General features: G+C 40.9%; 1 protein-coding gene across 1 annotated transcript in view; it reads right to left on the bottom strand.

Moving 5' to 3' along the window:
• Positions 1–8,102: 8,102 nt before the first annotated feature.
• The window catches only part of LOC112256331 (neuronal membrane glycoprotein M6-a), a 35,693-nt gene continuing 24,256 nt past the window's right edge, over positions 8,103–19,539 (bottom strand). Inside the window, exons 3-7 of the mRNA XM_024429503.2 lie at positions 12,937–13,093; positions 12,295–12,448; positions 11,944–12,020; positions 11,602–11,667; positions 8,103–10,251 (exon numbers count right to left, since the gene is read on the bottom strand). Coding sequence (XP_024285271.1) covers positions 10,099–10,251; positions 11,602–11,667; positions 11,944–12,020; positions 12,295–12,448; positions 12,937–13,093 — 607 coding nt within the window. The 3' untranslated portion in view covers positions 8,103–10,098. The remainder of the gene's footprint in view (positions 10,252–11,601; positions 11,668–11,943; positions 12,021–12,294; positions 12,449–12,936; positions 13,094–19,539) is intronic.

Genomic DNA, 19,539 nt, shown 5'->3' with positions numbered 1-19,539 from the left:
ATGATGGGGGTGGCTTGGGAGGCCAGACTGTACTGGGCATGGACTGACAGCTCAACAACATGGCCTCCAAGAACACACATACACAGGAAACAATGACATAAGTAGTGCTTGAGGTTCAACTCAGTCTAGAGTAATGCAGTTGTGTTTGATGTAATTGTGTGTTATAAAAGCTAATTAAAGTACATAAATGGGGCTTAAATATTAGAAATGTATGGACTGATGTTGAAAAAAATTCATGGCTATGGCTGATATTTGGTAGGAGTCGGGGAAATTAGTTGAAGAATTGTATATTTTTGTTGAAATATGTCAAGCATATAATGTACTGCCAAATACAGCATTTTACATAAGGATTTCCTTCAGTGACGTGCCAGTTGAATATATCAGTAATGTAAGAAGACTTTATCTGTATTGCGTCTGTGTGTAGCTGGTGTAGATGAGTCAGGAGCAGGACAGCAGATATGAGTAATGTACACAACTTTACTCAGCAATAATCACAATTCACGTCAAATAAATCCAAGGCCACAATAACGGAATGCAATACAATAAACAATCACTCACAAACAAACATGGGGGAACAGAGGGTTAAATAATGAAAAAGGAATTGGGGGATTGAAACCAGGTGTGTAAGACAAGGACAATACAAATGGAAAATGAAAAGTGGATCAGCGATGGCTAGAACGCCGGTGACATCGACCGCCGAACATGAAAATACACATATTTCTAGGAAAGATGCCATTTTACTCATCAAAACAGAATAGTGATAAATGATTTGTGATTTTTATATATTTAGCTATGAGTAGATCAGAAACAGATTGTTGCTGGTCTTACCTTGATCGTGACTAAGAGAAGGAAGGTTATCTGGTGGTAGAAAAGCAGTTGGTTGGGTAGTACTTTTGCCTGTGTGGGTAATACATACATACATACATACATACATACATACATACATACATACATACATACATACATACATACATACATACATACAGTGCATTCGGAAAGTATTCAGGCCCCTTGACTTTTTCCACATTTTGTTACGTTACAGCCTTATTATAAAACAGATTAAATAATGAATTTCTCTCATCAATCTACGCACAATACCCCATAATGACAAAGCAAAAACATACATTTTTTGAAATATCATATTTACATACGTTTTCAGACCCTTTACTCAGTACTTGGTTGAAGAACCTTTGGCAGCAATTACAGCCCCAAGTCTTCTTGGGTATGAAGCTACAAGCTTGACACACATATATTTGGGGAGTTTCTCCCATTCTTCTCTACAGATCCTCTCAAACTGTCAGATTGGATGGAGAGTGCCGCTGCACAGCTATTTTCAGGTCTCTCCAGAGATGTTAGATCTGGTTGAAGTACGGGCTCTGGCTGGGCCACTCAAGGACATTCAGAAACTTGTCCCGAAGCCACTCCTATGTTTTCTTGGCTGTGTGCTTAGGGTCATTGTCCTTTACACTAGTCTGAGGTCCTGAGCACTCAGGAGCAGGTTATAATCAAGGATCTCTCTGTACTTTGCTCTGTTTATCTTTCCCTAAATCCTGACTAGTCTCCCAGTCCCTGGCGCTGAAAAACATACCCACAGCATGATGCTGCCACCACCATGCTTCACCGTAGGGATGGTGCCAGGTTTCCTTAAGGCGTGACGCTTGGCATTCAGGCCACAGAGTTCAATCTTGGTTTCATCAGATCAGAGAATCTTGTTTCTCATGGTCTCAGTCCTTTAGGTGCCTTTTGGCAAACTTCAAGCGGGCTGTCATATGCCTTTTATTGAGGCGTGGCATCCGTCTGCCCACTCTACCAGAAAGGCCTAATTGGTAGAGTGCTACAGAGATGGTTGTCCTTCTGGAAGGTGCTCCCATCTACACAGAGGAACTCTGTAGCTCTGTCAGAGTGACCATCAGGTTCCTTGTCACTTCCCTGACCAAGGCCCTTCTCCCCCTATTGCTCAGTTTGGCTGGGAGGCCAGATCAAGGCCATATTGGCCAGATCTAGATCTAGACATTTTTTGGTACCATTCTCCAGATCTGTGCCTCGACACAATGGTTTTTGCTCTGAAATGCACTGTCAACTGTGGGACCTTATATTGACAGGTGTGTGCCTTTCAAAATCATGTCCAATCAATTGAATTTACCACAGGTGGACTCCAATCAAGTTGTAGAAACATCTCAAGGAGGATAAATGGAAACAGGATGCACCTGAGCTTAATTTTGAGTCTCATAGCAAAGGGCCTGAATACTTATGTTAATAAGGTATTTCCATTTTTTATATTTAACACATGTCTTTGTCATTATGGGGTATTGTGTGTATATTGATTAAGAAAAACATGTATAGAATACATTTTAGAATTAGATCAAAATGAACAAAATGTGGGAAAGGGGAAGGGGCCTGAATACTTTACGAATTAACTGTACATGATTGTTCAATAATATTACATTTTATCTGTAAAAAGATTTTCAAAAACCCAAAATGCTACAAAAATGTCAATAATAAAACATCAAATCAATAAAAACACATATGGCAGCTCTGCTTCTAGCTCCTAAGCAGCTTTGCAGTATTTTGTTTATTATTAAAGTTATTTCTTACATTATTAGCCCAGAATTTTTTTTGGTGTTGTTGCATACTGCCGGAAATAACTTTGGAACCTTTGCTCGTACCCCCCAGGGTAATTCAATTTATTCTAGAGGCTGCTCCAAAACACTGCTGGCGGAGAAGAGGTATTCGGAGTGGACTTCTAGTCTGACTCAGGAGGCGTGCACACCATCCAACCCGTCAGAGTAAATTACTTACTAAATGTTAAGTATCTGGATAATAAAGTAGACGAGCTCAGAGCGATGATCTCCTTTCAGAGAGACATCAGGGATTGTAACATACTCTGTTTTACGGGAAACATGACTCTCTCTGGATATACTGTCCCATCCATACATCCAGCTGGGTTCTCAGAACATTGCAAAGACAGAAATAAAGAACTCTCCGGGAAGAAAGGTAGAGGTGTATGTTTCATGATTAACTACTCATGGTGTGATTGTGATAACACACAGAAACTCAAGTCCTGTTCACCCAACCTGGAATAGTTCATAATCAAATGCCGACCGTATTACCTCCCAAGGGAATTCTCTTCGGTTATAGTCACAGCCGTGTACAGTATATCCCCCCTCAAGCCAATACCAAAACGGCACTCAAAGAACTACACTGGACTGGAAACCCCATATCCTGAAGCTGAATTTATTGTAGCTGGGGATTTCAAAAAAGCAAATTTGAGGAAAAGGCAACCAAAGTTCTACCAACACATTGACTGTAGTACTCGCGCAGGGAAAACATTGGACCACTGTTACTCAACTTTTCGAAATGCCTACAAGGCTCTCCCCCGGCCTCCCTTCAGCAAATCTGATCACGACTCCATTTTTCTCCTCCCTTTCTATTGGCAGAAACTCAAAACAAGAAGTACCCGTGCTAAGGTCTATTCAACACTGGTTTGACCAATCGGAATCCATGCTTCAAGATTGTTTTGATCATGCGGTCTGGGATATGTTCCGGGTAGCCTCTGAGAATAACATCTGACCAATACACGGATTCAGTGACTGAGTTCATCAGGAAGTGTATAGGAGATGTTGTACCCACTGTGACTATTAAAACCTAGCCAAATTGAACCATGGATAGATGGCAGCATTTGCACAAAACTGAAAGTGCGAACCACCGCATTTAACCATGGTAAGGTGACTGGGAACATGGCCGAATACAAACAGTGTAGTTAGTCCCTCCGTAAGGCAATCAAACAGTCAAAACGTCAGTAGAGAGACAAAGTGGAGTCGGAATTCAGCAGCTCAGACACGAGACGTATGTGGCAGGGTCTATAGACAATCACGGACCACAAAGGGAAAACCAGCCTCGTCGCAGAGATCGACGTCTTGCTTCATGACAAGCTAAACACCTTCTTCTCCTGCTTTGAGGATAACACAGTGCCACCGACACGGCCCACTACAAAGGACTGTGGGCTCTCCTTCTCCATGGCCGACGTGAGTAGGACATGTAAGTGTGTTAACCCTCGCAAGGCTGCCGGCCCAGACAGCATCCCTAGCCGTGTCCTCAGAGCATGCACAGACCAGCTGGCTGGTGTGTTTACGGACATATTCAATCTCTCCCTATCCCAGTCTGCTGTCCCCACTTGCTTCAAGACGACCACCATTGTTCCTATATCCATGAAAACAAAAGTAATTGAACTAAATGACTATCGCACCGTAGCACTCACTTCTGTCATCATGAAGTGCTTTGAGAGGCTAGCTAAGGATCACCTCCACCTTACCTGACAACCTAGACCCACTTCAATTTGCTTTCCACCCCAATAGATTCACAGACAATGCAATCGCCATCGCACTGCACACTGCCCTATCCCATCTGGATAAGAAGAATGCCTATGTAAGAATGCTGTTCATTGACTATAGCTCAGCATTCAACACCACTGTACCCTCCAAGCTCATCATTAAGCTTTGGGCCCTGGGTCTGAACCCTGCCCTGTACAATTGGGTCCTGGACATCCTGACAGGTCGCCCCCAGGTGGTGAAGGTAGGAAACAACACGTTCACTTCGCTGATTCTCAATACAGGGGCCCCACAAGGGTGCGTGCTGAGCCCCCTCCTATACTCTCTGTTCACCTAAGACTTTGTGGTCACGCACGCCTCCAACTCAATCATCAAGTTTGCAGACGACACAACAGTAGTAGGCCTGATTACAAACAATGACGAGACAGCCTACAGGGAGGAGGTGATGGCCCTGGGAGAGTGGTGCCAGGGAAATAACCTCTCACTCGACATCAACAAAACAAAGGAGCTAATCTTGGACTTCAGGAAACAGCAGAGGGAGCAAACCCCTATCCACATCGACGGGACCACAGTGAAGAAGGTGGAAAGCTTCAAGTTCCTCGGCGTACACATCCCTGATGATCTGAAATGGTCAACCCTATCATCCAGAAGGTGAGGTCAGTACAGGTGCACCAAAGCTGGGATTGAGAGTCTTCAACACAGCTTCAATCTCAAGGCCATCAGACTGTTAAATAGCCGTCACTAGCTGGCTTCAACCCGGTTACTAATTAAGCTGAAGTAAAAAAAAATGTTTTTATTAAAATACATACATTGGTGCGTTATGTTCAGTAGTTCCAAAAACATCCAGTGATTTTGAAGAGAGCCATATCAATTTACAGAAGTACTCATTATAAATGTTGATGAAAATACAAGTGTTATGCATGGAACTTTAGATACACGTCTCCTTAATGCAAACGCTGTGTCAGATTTCAAAAAAGCTTTACGGAAAAAGCAAACCATGCTATAATTTGAGTATGGCGCTCAGAGACCAAACAAGCCAAAACGATATCCACCATATTGTGCAGTCAACATTAGTCAGAAATAGCATTATAAATATTCACTTACCTTTGATGATCTTCATCAGAATGCACTCCCAGGAATCCCAGTTCCACAATAAATGTTTGTTTTGTTCGATAATGTCCATCATTTATGTTCAAATAGCTACTTTTGTTAGCGCGTTTTGTAAACAAATCCGTTCACTAGGAGCAGACGAAATGTCAAAAAGTTACGTTACAGTCCGTAGAAACATGTCAAACGATGTATAGAATCAATCTTTAGGAGGTTTTTAACGTAAACCTTCAATAATGTTCCCACCGGAGAATTCCTTTGTCTGTAGAAAAGCAATGGAAGGTGAGCTACCTCTCATGTGAACGAGCGTCACGAGCTCAAAGCATTCTGCCAGACCTCTGACCTCTGACTCATTCGCCTCTCATTCACCCCCACTTTACAGTAGAAGCATCAAACTAGGATCTAAAGACTGTTGACATCTAGTGGAAGTCGTAAGAAGTGCAACATGACCAATATCTCACTGTATCTTCAATAGGGAATGAGTTGAAAAACGACCAACCTTAGATTTCCCACTTCCTGGTTGGATTTTGTCTCAGGTTTTTGCCTGCCATATGAGTTCTGTTATACTCACAGACATCATTCAAACCGTTTTAAAACTTCAGAGGGTTTTCTATCTAAATATACTAATAATATGCATATATTAGCAACTGGGACTGAGTAGCAGTGCCTAGTTTACTCTGGGCACCTCTGGGCACCTTATTCAGCCAAGATACTCAATACTGCCCCGAGCCATAAGAAGTTTTAAACAGCTTGGAAAATACCAGAAAACGATGTCATGGCTTTAGAAGCTTCTGATAGGCTAATTGACATCATTTGAGTAAATTGGAGGTGTACCTGTGGATGTATTTCAAGGCCTTCCTTTAAACTCAGTGCCTCTTTGCTTGACATCATGGGAAAATCTAAAGAATTCAGCCAAGGTCTCAGAAAAATAATTGTAGCCCTTCACAAGTCTGGTTCATCCTTGGGAGCAATTTCCAAACGGCTGAAGTTATCACCTTCATCTGTATAAACACCATGGGACCACGCAGCCATCATACCGCTCAGGAAGGAGACACTTTCTGCCTCCTAGAGATTAACTTACTTTGGTGCAAAAAGTGCAAATCAATCCAAGAACAACAGCAAAGGACCTGCTGAAGATGCTTGAGGAAACAGGTACAAACGTATCTATATCCACAGTAAAATGAGTTCTATATAGACATAACCTGAAAGGCTGCTCAGCAAAGAAGATACCATTGCTCCAAAACCGCCATAAAAAAAGCCAGACTATGGTTTCCATCTGCACATGGGGACAAAGATCGTACTTTTTGGAGGAATGTCCTCTGGTCTGACGAAACAAAAATTAAACTGTTCGGCCATAAATACCATCATTATATTTGGAGGAAAAAGTGGGAGGCTTGCAAGCCAAAGAACTCCATCCCAACCGTGAAGCACAGGGGTGGCAGCATCATGTTGTGGGGGTGCTTTGCTGCAGGAGGTACTGGTGCACTTCACAAAATAGCAAAGTAGCAGCAGTTTAAAAATAAAGCGTCTGTAATTAAATCCGAGACATGTTACATTTCGTATAGTATTAATTTGTGGATGTCCATCATCCATTTAGTATGATATGTTACAAATTATCATTTGCATGATATGTTACAAATTGCAATTTGTACAATATGTTACGGACATGGAAAATGCACAACATGTTAGAAATTTGAAAAACATATGATATGTTACGAATTCCAATTTGTTGTGGCTAACATTAGCTAGGTGGCTAGGTGGCTTATGATAATTTTAGGTAGCTGGTTAATGTTAGCTCTAGGGGTTAGCGTAAGTGGTTAGAGTTGAGGTTAGGGTTAGCTAAAAGTGTTAAGGTTAGGGTTAGGATTAGCTAACAGGCTTAGTTTCAAAGAAGCTAAACAGTAGTAAGTAGTTGCAGAGTTGCTAATTAGCTCAAATGCTAAAGTTGTCCTTGGCATTCACCTTATATGACCACCCTGCCCGACCAACAGCCCTCTGTTCCTTTTTTATTTAACCTTCTATCTTATGTATCCATACCAAATGTAACATATGTTATCATATATGAGTGTCCCCGATTTACGTTTTTTATAGTCTATGATACCAGTCTGGATGATTTGACCAGAGGGAGGGGATGTAGCCAGTCTGCCGGGAGGTGTTTGTGGTTGATACTGGGAGGTGTTTGTGGTTAATATGTCAACCTGCATCGGTGTGGCTCCTGTTGCAGGGTTGGGGCTGTCATGGAGGGCAGCAGTGGCCCAAGCCTGTCCTGTAGATAGCCGTTTGGAGGGTAACCAAATGATGCCTCGGGGTCATTGATCTACACAAAATACTCTATAATATTAAATTGAAAAGAACGTCTGACAAATATTAACAAATGAAAAAATATTCAATAAGTAAAATATATTTAATAATGTAGACTCCGTCTGTCACCAGGCCTCGACGAGTCTCCCCCTGGTGGCTTCTCTGTCACAATACATACTATTTTCTTTTTGTAGTTAGTCAGTGTTACACTGTACTGTGCTTACTGCATTAACACTAACTCTTACCCCAACCCAATTGGACATTGGAAATTACAATACTTGTTACATTGTACTTACATGAATAGTTACAGAGTATTACCAACACTGCAAAGTGTTAACAGGGAATAAACACACAAGACCCACAAAGTATTTATTAACAAGTACACAAGTAATTTTTATTTATGCAAGCACATTTTTCCAATTGAAATCCTGCTACTACTTAAGTAAGCATTCTTGTGAAAGTACAAAAGACTAATACGAGGATAAAGCCGACAACATTGTCAAGTCATTTACTGTAGAAGCAACGTTGGCACAAGAATCAGTTTAAGACATGGTTGATAGCTCATCACAAACTAAACAGAGACAACTCAAACAATACAGTCTAATATCAGTAGTATAATGCTGTTAGCGTGGGGGGTAGTACTGCACATAAAGGGTTGACACGGCAAGACAGGCAAAGTGTAAATAAAATGACTTTTGAGTTAATAATTCTATACCATTAATGCATGTCCATGCCACGAAAAACATCTAAATTCACAGTCTTTACCTAACATTACAGTTATCCAACTCTGAGTTGAACATCAATGCGCTTACACCTAGAGAGAGCACAGAAATGGTCAAATAAGTTCCCAAAACTAGCTCTTAGAAATACTGATAAAACAAATATTGCCAGGCAATGAAATGGTAGGCCACCTTCGGAGTCCTATGGCATAAGCAAGACAATCAAACTTTTAACGTCATAAACAAAATAACTTACTGTTGTGACACACACTTTTCTGACGTCTGATGAATCCACCAAAAAGTGACATGTTACACCGACAACCTTTTTTTAGCATCGAGATTTTTGTAAGACTGAGAGATCACTAGTGGATTCAACCACAGTAACTTATTTTAATTATCTTATGAATTGTCCTGAATTTGTAGTGCTAAACATATAAGTATGCATTTATATCTCAATATATACAGTGCAGAATCTGCAAAAACGTGTTTTATACTAGTATTTATAAAGTTCAACTTTATGAAATAAAAAAAAGAGGGTATGAGAACATATTTGCATGTGCTTGTGTGGCGTATGATTAAAGACAATCGAATCATTCCCAGTCCTTGGAACAGGGTTCTCCAACCCTGTTCCTTGTGAGCTACCCTCCTGTAGGTTGTTGTTCCAACCCCAGTTGTAACTAATCTGATGCAGCTGATCAACTAGCTAATTATTACAATCAAGTGTGCTAGATTAAGGTTGGAGTGAAAACCTACAGGATGTTAGCTCTCAGGTTTGGAGAGCCCTGCGTTACAGTAGATACACAGCTTTAAATTCGCAAGATGCCTCATATAGTAACAAAATAATAAATTGTTTATCATTTTGGGGACTAATTTCTTCCTTGATATTGACCTAAGTTTTTCCTGATTAATTAACAGGCTTGGCACAGCAAGAAAATAATATATTTTTTTGTTAAGAAAAATTTGGTAACACTGTCGTGTAACCGGAGTAAAATATTTAAAATAAATTAAAATACGATTCAAATTTCTTTCACTTCAAAGTTATGATTTAGATCCCTGGCAGTACTGGTATGTAAAGGCTTCAGGAGCTTTAAAAGTTCCCCTGTGTGATTTAAAATATTGAAGTCTTCAAAACTGATCACCCACCATTTACATAGTTCTTTAAAATCTAAATAGACACACAAACACGAGAAATGTGCTTGAAACCCTTTTAAGCCCCAACTGACCACCTCAAAAATGAAGAGAAATAAATAATACAAGAAGGAAAAATGATGACACTAGATAAAATACAAATAAAAGTTCTCCAAAGTAAAAACGTAAACGAAAAATACTGCTGCTAGCTACTTCTAATTCTACTACGTACTAAACTACCAAATACTATAAAAAACACAATAATACAGGTGATGATGATGATAATAATAATAATAATAATAATGCAGTCCATGAGAGTGATAATGGGGCTTGTCATCTGAAATGCTGTTTGGGGGGGTTGTATGAGGGTCCCCCGGACCACTTTGTCATATGATGCACCAGTGACATCAGAGGGGGCGAGGACCCCGGGCGCCACCCACCCCCCTCTTTAGGGGATGGTGGAGAGGAGGGGAAGGGAGGGGGGCAGGGTGGCAGGGCCAGGCCTCACGCTGGCCTTATGTGTATGCGTTGAGACGCTCCTTGGAGCGGGTGGAGTGGATGTCGTGGAGCTCCTGCTCTTCTTTGGACTTGATGTCCTCATACTTCTGCATCCTGCACGCGTCCTTCACGTAGGCCCAGTTGGCCGACAGCACCATCAGGTAGTGGATCTGAAACAGAGATAAGTCACCCATGAGTTCATTCAGGGAGAAAATAAAAAAATGTAGAAAATTATTGGTCTTTCAATTCTCCACTGACATTGATTTGGGAAAGAAGAATAGCTGCCACGAAATGGAAGAAAGTGTACCCTATTTCCACCATGTACTTAATTGGAAAACACACTTTTTGGGTCCATTTCTCTTTCAAATGTGGAAAAGTCTTCACAAATGAATATAGCCCTCTAATCAAGCTCCATGCTCTAGCAGAAGAGAGATGTTCACATCATGACATCATCAGCAGAAATATAAAGTGCTATAATTGTGGCCCACATCTTTTTTTCAAGCTGAAAAAAAGAGTTACAATAGGTCTTCTCGAGGCGAAAAACAATGTTTGATTATATATTTTCTATTTTTGATGTACAATTGTGTAATTCCACTGACGTGCCAGCAGGTTGCAGGGTTTCCGTGGCAGCAAAGGATCCTTTGAGACACTGCCATTGTGAATGTATTGTGCTTAAACGACTGTGGTTGTTACATTGCCACACCTTTCGAATTGAATCATGGACATTATTAGCAGCCTGCTAATGGATTTAAATCTACACAAAGACCAACTGGTCTCGAAAGAATTCAAACAAAAGCTGCAGTCTCAGCTGTGAGGACTGGAATAGTGAAAACACTACATCCATTCCGTTTCTCACCTCGTCTTAGTATTTTGTTTCATTAATCATTTAAATAATCATTGATCGTGTCTGTATCTGTGTACCACCACTGTTTAATCTTGCCAGCAATTTGTTTAGTTAAATGTTGCGCTGCACTTTGCACCATCATCACTGACTAACGACCACATTCCCTCTCTTAGAAAATGGCCACTCACAAATGACTGAGTGATGTTTTCACCAAGCTTTCTTCTCCCAGTTTCCATGACAACGCTGTGAAATGCCTTGCATCTCTGAGAGAGCGAAAAATCTTCCCTCTCTACTCCGCCAAATACAGTCTCACTAGCCATTCCCACACGCATATAGCAAAACATAGATTTTTTACTGTAGCTATAGAAATTAACCCAGTTAACGCTTGTATTTGACCTATTATTGTCATATATAAAATGGCCACGTCAAATCAAAACCGTGTACTTCCATTTGTAAGGCTATAGACAAGTTCAATAAAACAGACATGTCTGATTCATATTTTCTCACATGAGGAACATGAGATATAATCTATACAGCGTCTTGTGCAGATGTCAGCGGTTCATACAAATGGCGTGGTCCATTAGATGTTGTTATTGCCTTCAAATGGATATGAATCAACGCTGTAATGTCAGATGTATCAACAGAGATAGACAAGTAGCTGGTTTTTGTGTCTCACCATAGCAATGACAGCTGCTCCAGCACCAGCCAGGGCACAAATGAACAGGTGGAATGTCATGTCCAGCTGTATTAAAGACAAAGGAGAGGAGATGTTAGTCAGGCTTCCCCGTGTAACTCACCTTTTACTTTGTGGTCAAATGAATTACTTGAAAAAGCAAAAGCCTTTGTGTAAATGGGAATGTTTTAAAATGCATGGTTATTATGGCTTTCAAACGTCAATATTTCAACATGACTTGAGATGTTTTATTACTTTGGAAGCAAGAATCACATACTGCATAAACAAACATATACTGTACTCACATGGTATGTCAATGTTTGTCAAGTGTTTTATTTGATATACCTCATTTGATTCACACATCTTGTAAAACTTCTCAGAACCAGCGCATACAGTTTTCCCCTCCCCAATTGGCACAATACCTGAAAGGAGAGGAGAACAAAGGCCACTTAGATATTTGCACCTGTTATTTCCACTGCGGCAAATACAAGACCAAAATCAAACTAAACCATGAAGCAGTCCTTTACACATCATGCCCCCCACCAAAGCTATGTTTCACCTTTACAACCCATTTCTGTGCAACAGTAACAACACTTAGTAAATCTGTCCATCCGTAGCCCACCCCATGGACAATACTGTATGTAGGAAAAAATCCCAGAGAGAAGCATCAGACCAAGCTATATCCTGATTTTGTACCATACTGGCGCGGGTCCAAGCACAGAGTGGCTCCCTCCAAGATGGTGGTGTTTTGGCAAATGCTCCAGATGTTGAAGTACATGAAGACGGGGAGGGAGGTGAATGCTGTCACCCCGAGCCAAGCCAACATGAAGATGTACGTCAGCATGATGAACTGAGACAGATAGAGGAGACTCATCAGAATCCAGGTTGCATTTGTTATACCGTGCTCCAAAGAACGATTTAGGAACAACATTGACGTCCCACCAATTTCCTATCAGGATTTATTGAGACAGAGTCTGTATCGGTGTTTCCCAAACATCACCTCAGGTACTCCCCATTCCACTTACAGATATTTGAGCTATTCCAGTACTAGCACACCTAATTCAATTCATCATGGACTTGATGATTGGCCACTTGAAATAAGTGTGCCAGTACTGGAATAGAAAGTGGAATGGATGGGGCTACTCAAAAGACATTTGGGAAACATTATGCCCATTAACCTCTAAATTATGACAATAATTGTGATATATGGCAAAACAATTTTAAAAGCTACTTTGCCCCTGGGGGCATCGCATTACATACAGGTCATTCATATAAAACATTACGAGATACTTTTGAATGTCAATAAACCTTATCATTCAGTGAACAGTTATCCCTTACCCAAGCACTGACGCAACGTCCACAGGTGGTGATCTTGAAGTCTCCATACAGGTCCTTGATGGCTCCGCTGGTAAAGAAGCCCTCCACCATCAACAGAATGCCATAGACAAAGAACGCTGAGGCGATGCCATAGATCACATACTTGATTATGTCAATCCTAGAGGGAAAAGGGCAAATGTGTACTTTTATTATACAGTAATTATGCAAGTGACTTATTCTCCCCCACAATGAAATCGGGGAGGGGACAGTGGATCTGTTCTCCGTCCGTTAGTACATTGGTATGGTTGTACGTTCGTCAGACAGCACTGGACTGATTTTGACAAAACTTGGGTGAATGACCTGGGTGTCTTGCCATAGAGATTCGTATTCTACAAAATTTGATTGGAAAAAGATGGGTGCTATAGTACTCAACTGAAATTCCAAAATCACACCGATTGGCCCAAGGGAGGGCGATATATTAATCAACGGAAAAATCCAACTTTGAACAAGCATGTCTCCTGTCATGTTTGAGCTATTGTCATGAAAATGTTCATATACAATACCATTCAAAAGTTTGGACACACCTATTCATTCAAGGGTTTTCCTGTATTTGTACTATTTTCCACATTGTAGAAAAATTGTAAAGACATCAAATCTATGAAATAACACACATGGAATCAGTTTGTAACCCAAAAATGGTTAAGCTAATCAAAAGATATTTTAGATTTTTCAAAGTAGCCACCCTTTGCCTTGATGACCACTTTGCACATTCTAGGTATTCTCTCAACCAGCTTCACCTGGAATGCTTTTCCAAAAGTCTTGAAGGAGTTCCATTTCAGGAAACTAGGCGTATGTCACGGGTCACTACTTCACAGGAAAGTATTATTTTTTTGTTTGTTATCAAAATATATTTTTGGGTAGAAATGCCTTCTCGAAACGTGAACTTTCATGTGTTTAAAAGCAAACTTGTATGTTATCTGTAAATACGAATAAAATTGTTAAATTACAAGCTTAGTTGGTTAAAACACAGAAAAAGGGAGCAACCTTCCCGCTAGCCATAATTGACTGAGATAAAGAGTGGGCTGGACATGCCGAGAGATGAGTTTGGATTGGTCTGCCATATAGCACGCTTCTGTCTGTTTGAGCTGGTCAGTATATGTAATTATTCCTGTCTAACGCAGTTTTTAGTGTATCGTGTAGTAAAACTTAACAAAAGACATCATTGCAATAGAATGTCACTGCAACAACTGTTTCAGAACACTGTGCCAGAGTGCTGAATAACTGATGAATTTATGTTGGAATGTACAGTACCAGTCAGAAGTTTGCACACACCTACTCATTCACAGGTTTTTCTTTATTTTTACCATCTACATGGTAGAATAATAGTGAAGAGATCAACACTATGAAATAACATGGAATCATGTAGTAACCAAAAAAGTGTTAAACAAATCAAAATATATTTTATATTTAAGATTCTTCCACCCTTTGCCTTGATGACAGCTTTGCACTCTTGGAATTCTCTCAACCAGCATCACCCGGAATGCTTTCCCAACATTCTTGAAGGAGTTCCCACATATGCTGAGCACTTGTTGGCTGCTTTTCCTTCACTTTGCGGTCCAACTCATCCCAAACCATCTCAATTGGGTTGACGTCGGGTGATTGTGGAGGCCAGGTCATCTGATGCAGCACTCCATCCCTCTTCGTCTTGGTCAAATAGCCCTTACACAGTCCTTACACAACATTGCACATTTGCATTCATTGTGTTACTCGTACTTTGACATATATAATAAATTCATTTCAAACTTCTTTTCATTATTGACTCAATAAGAAATCAAAAACCTTGGTTAATTGTTAAAACAATAGTATTGCTGACATAAGCCTAATTATTAACATAAATGTGCATGAATTAGATATTCTCAACTCACTTTTTTTGCAAGTACTTGATAATAATTTAAAGTGAGTAATCAAACAGTCAAATCATTTCAAATGCCTTTAAAGCGTTTTACATGCCTACTGTACAGACACCATTTGCATAAGTGTAAATGATAGACAACAATGAATCAATTTTTCTCCTTTATTTAACCAGGTAGGCCAGTAGAGAACAAGTTCTCATTTACAACTGCAACCCGGCTAAGATAAAGCAAAGCAGTGCGACAAAAACAACAACACAGAGTTACATATAAACAAACGTACAGTCAATAACACAATAGAAAAATCTATGTACAGTGTGTGCAAATGTAGAAGAGTAGGGAGGTAAGGCAATAAACAGGCCACAGAGGTGAAATAATTACAATTTAGCATTAACATTGGAGTGATATATGTGCAGACGATGATGTGCAAGTAGAGATACTGGGGTGCAAAAGAGCAAGAGGATAAATAACAATATGGGTATGATGTAGTTGGGTGTGCTATTTACAGATTGGCTGTGTACAGGTACAGTGATCAGTAAGCTGCTCTGACAGCTGATGCTGAAAAACTTCTTAGGGCTGCAATCCCGTTAACGGGATCGATATGACAACAGCCAGCGAAAGTGCAGGGTGCCAAATTCAAAACAACAGAAATCTCATAATTAAAATTCCTCAAACATACATGTATCTTATACCTTTTTAAAGGTAACCGTGTTGTTAATCACACCACAGTGTCCGATTTCAAATAGGCTTTACAGCGAAAGCTGACAAATATGTAGTGAGGGCTGGCACACGAGAGCATACAGTTCGCAGTGGTGGGTAGAATATGGGGCTTTGGTTACAAAACGGATGGCACTGTGATAGACTACATCCAGTTTGCTGAGTAGAGTTTTGGAGGCAATTTTGTAAATGACATCGCCGAAATCAAGGACCGGTGGGATAGTCAGTTTTACGAGAGTATTATTGGCAGCATGAGTGAAGGAGGCTTTGTTGCGAAATAGGAAGCCGATTCTAGATTTAATTTTGGATTGGAGATCCTTAATGTGAGTCTGGAAGGAGAGTTTACAGTCTAACCAGACACCTAGGTATCTTCTTAGGGATAGCCCCCTTTTTTTATGCTGTCTTTCAAACCTACAAACGAGCTTCAATGCCATACAACACTCCTTCCGTGGCCTCCAACTGCTTTTAAATGCTTGCAAAACTAAATGCATGCTCTTCAACAGATTGTTGCCCACACCTGCCCGCACGACTAGCATCACTACTCTGGACGGTTCTGACTTAGAATATGTGGACAACTACAAATACGTATTTAATTAAGGATCGGCATCCCATCAACAGGACAGTTGTAAATCATTCAGCGCATTATGATAAGATCGCAAATTTTAGAGTAAGAACAAATGTCGGTACACAGAAGTGTCTTATATCGGCTGAAAGCTTAAATTCTTGTTAATGTAACTGCACTGTCCAATTTATGCTATTATTTGAGGAGAGCTCCTAACAACAAAACAGTTTTTTCACCGCAATAGGTTTGATAAATGTGTACTTACATTCTGCAATCTTGCTCTGAATTATCATCCAAAGGGTCCCAGAGATAACATGAAGTGTTGTTTTGTTAGATAAAATCCTTTTTCATATCCTAAAAAGGTCCATATAGCATGCACTATCGATTTTGTATTTCCACTGCAAAGAAAGGAATCTGTGAAAATCTCACCCTAAACTTTGTTTCAACGAGTCAAATCAAATTTGTACCTATTCCTCAGAGATCCTAGAAGGTAACAAGACTTCACTATTTCATTAGGGGTGTAGTATATCCTATAGGGACCATATTGGTTCAGAGAGCGACGCCTTCATGGCATGCCGATGACGGTTGCAGGCATCTCTTGAACGACTGTATCTTGGTCAAATAAGCACCAATCGTGGTCTAACAAAGCTAGCTAGATAGCCAATGAGCTGGGCTTTATGGGAGTAAACTGTTTTTATGTAGTAAAATGTAGCTTCCTACCTTGCACGACACCATGCCTTTTCATTTTGGACAAAAAATACAAGGATATTCAGTGTTATGAAGTTATGAAACTGGTTGTTTTGCAAATTTTGAACTTATAATATGGCTACTAATACTTGGAAAACTAAATCAAAGTCCAAGTATAAAGATTCAACGATATTCTTGCAGAAAAATGGAATATGAATGCGAATGTCTTCTAAACGATTTGCCCAAATGTACATGTGGACTTCACACTAAAAGTCTTGAGGATCAATCATACTCCAGGTTATCAATTTGAAACTTTGCACATACACTGCTGCCATCTTGTGGACACTATCGGAATTGTAACCAGGGTGATGGAAATAACAGTGACCTTTCTCTTGCATTTCAAAGATGGTGGTAAAAAAAACACCAGTTCATTTTTTTCTTTGTATTTTCTTCTACCAGTTCTATTGTGTTATATTCTCCTACATTCATTTCACATTTACATAAACTTCAAAGTGTTTCCTTTCAAATGATACCAAGAATGTGCATATCCTTGCTTCAGGGCCTGAGCTACAGGCAGTTAGATTTGGGTATGTAATTTAGACAAAAAAAATTTTTTTTAAAGGGGGGCTATCCCTAAGAAGTATTTAATACAGTGTCCAAAGAAGGGCCAGATGTTTACAGAATGGTGTCGTCTGCGTAGAGGTGGATCAGACATTCACCAGCAGCAAGAGCGGCATCATTGATATATACAGAGAAAAGAGTTGGCCCGAGAACTGAACCCTGTGGCACCCCCATTGAACCCTGTGGCACCCCCAGCTTTCAAATCTTTGGGGATCTCAGACTCTATGAAAGAGAGGAGGAACAGGCTGGTAATAGGGGTTGCAACAATTTTGGCTGATCATTTTATAAAGAAAGGTTCCAGATTGTTTCCATGGTCGCAGGCAATGAGGCAGTGATTGCTGAGATCCTGGTTGAAGACAGCAGAGGTGTATTTAGAGGGCAAGTTGGTCAGGATGATATCTAAGAGGGTGCCCATTGTTATGGATTTAGGGTTGAACCTGGTAGGTTCCTTAATCATTTGTGTTAGATTGGGGGCATCTAGCTTAGATTGTACGATGGCTGGGGTGATAAGCATATCCCAGTTTAGGTCACCTAACATTACGAACTCTGAAGATAGATGGGGGCAATCAATTCACATATGGTGTCCAGGGCATAGCTGGGGGCTGAAGGGGGTCTATGACAAGCTGTAACGGGTGAGAGACTTGTTTCTGGAAAGGTGGATTTTTTAAAGTAGAATCTCAAATTGTTTGGGCACAGACATGGATAGTATGACAGAACTCTGCAGGCTATCTCTGCAGCAGATTGCAACTCTGCCCCCTTTGGCAGATCTATCTTGTCGGAAGATGTTATAGTTAGGGATGGAAATATCAGGATTTTTGGTGGCCTTTCTAAGCCATGATTCAGACACAGCTAGGACATCAGGGTTGGCGGAATGTGTGCAAAATCAGTGGAAGAAAACAAAACTTAGGAAAGAGGCTTCTAATGTTAACATGCATGAAACCAAGGCTTTTACAGTTACAGAAGTCAACAAACGAGAGCACCTGGGTTATGGGAGTGGTGCTGGGGGCAGAATAGACTCAAGGCATGATGTACAGACAAGAGTATGGTAGGATGTGAGTACATTGAAGGTAAACCTAGGCATTGAGTGACGATGAGAGAGTTTTTGTCTCAAGAGGCACCAGTTAAGCCAGGTGAGGTCACCGCATGTGTGGGGGGTGGAACAAAATGGATATCTAAGGCATATTGGACAGCGCTAGGGGCTCTACAGTGAAATAAGACAATAATCACTAACCAAAACAGCAATAGACAAGGCATATTGACATATTGACACTCGGCATGTGTAGCCGAGTAATGATAGGGTCCAAAGAGTAGCACTAGATGAGTCAGGGAGTCAATTCCGTAGTCACTGCTTTGCTAGGCGAGCTGGAGACACGGCAATTCAGACAGCTAGCAGGCCGGGGCTAGCAGATGGGCATCCGGCGACGTCGCAACGGAAGAGCCTGCTGAAACCAACTCGGACGGTTACGTCGGCAGACCAGTCGTGTTGGATCGGCGGGGCTCAATGTCGGCAGTAAAGGGCCCAGGCCAATTGGCAACACAGGTATTGTAGCCCAAGAATTAGCTAGTGGACCTCTTTGGCTAGCCGGGAGATGGGCCTAGCTCCAGGCTAGCTCCAGGCTAACTGGTGTTTGCTTCGGGACAGAGGCGTTAGCCAGGAGTAGCCACTCGGATAGCAGCTAGTTAGCTGCGATGATCCGGTGTAAAGGTTCAGAGCTTGCGATAGGAAAATGTGGTAGACAAAAAGCAGTTTGAAATGATCTGGGTTGATATCGCGCTGTGCAGACTGGCAGGAATTGACCGGGTTGAGGCTGGCTGATGTCTGAGGTAACGTTGAGGACCACTAGCAGTGGCTAACTGACTACTAGCTAGTAGCTAAACCCAGCAAAAAAGAAACGTCCTCTCACTGTCAACCATACACTATTTTCAGCACACTTATTAACATGTGTACATATTTGTATGAACATAACAAGACTCAACAACTGAGACATAAACTGAACAAGTTCCACAGACATGTGACAAACAGAAATTGAATAATGTGTTCCCAGAACAAAGGGGGAGCAAAATCAAAAGTAACAGTCAGCATCTGGTGTGGCCACCAGTGCATCTCCTCCTCATGGACTGCACCAG

Source organism: Oncorhynchus tshawytscha, linkage group LG08 (genome assembly GCF_018296145.1).
Source record: "Oncorhynchus tshawytscha isolate Ot180627B linkage group LG08, Otsh_v2.0, whole genome shotgun sequence".
In the NCBI taxonomy this organism is placed as follows: Eukaryota; Metazoa; Chordata; class Actinopteri; order Salmoniformes; family Salmonidae; genus Oncorhynchus; species Oncorhynchus tshawytscha.
This window is presented reverse-complemented; position numbering and strand designations above follow the sequence as displayed.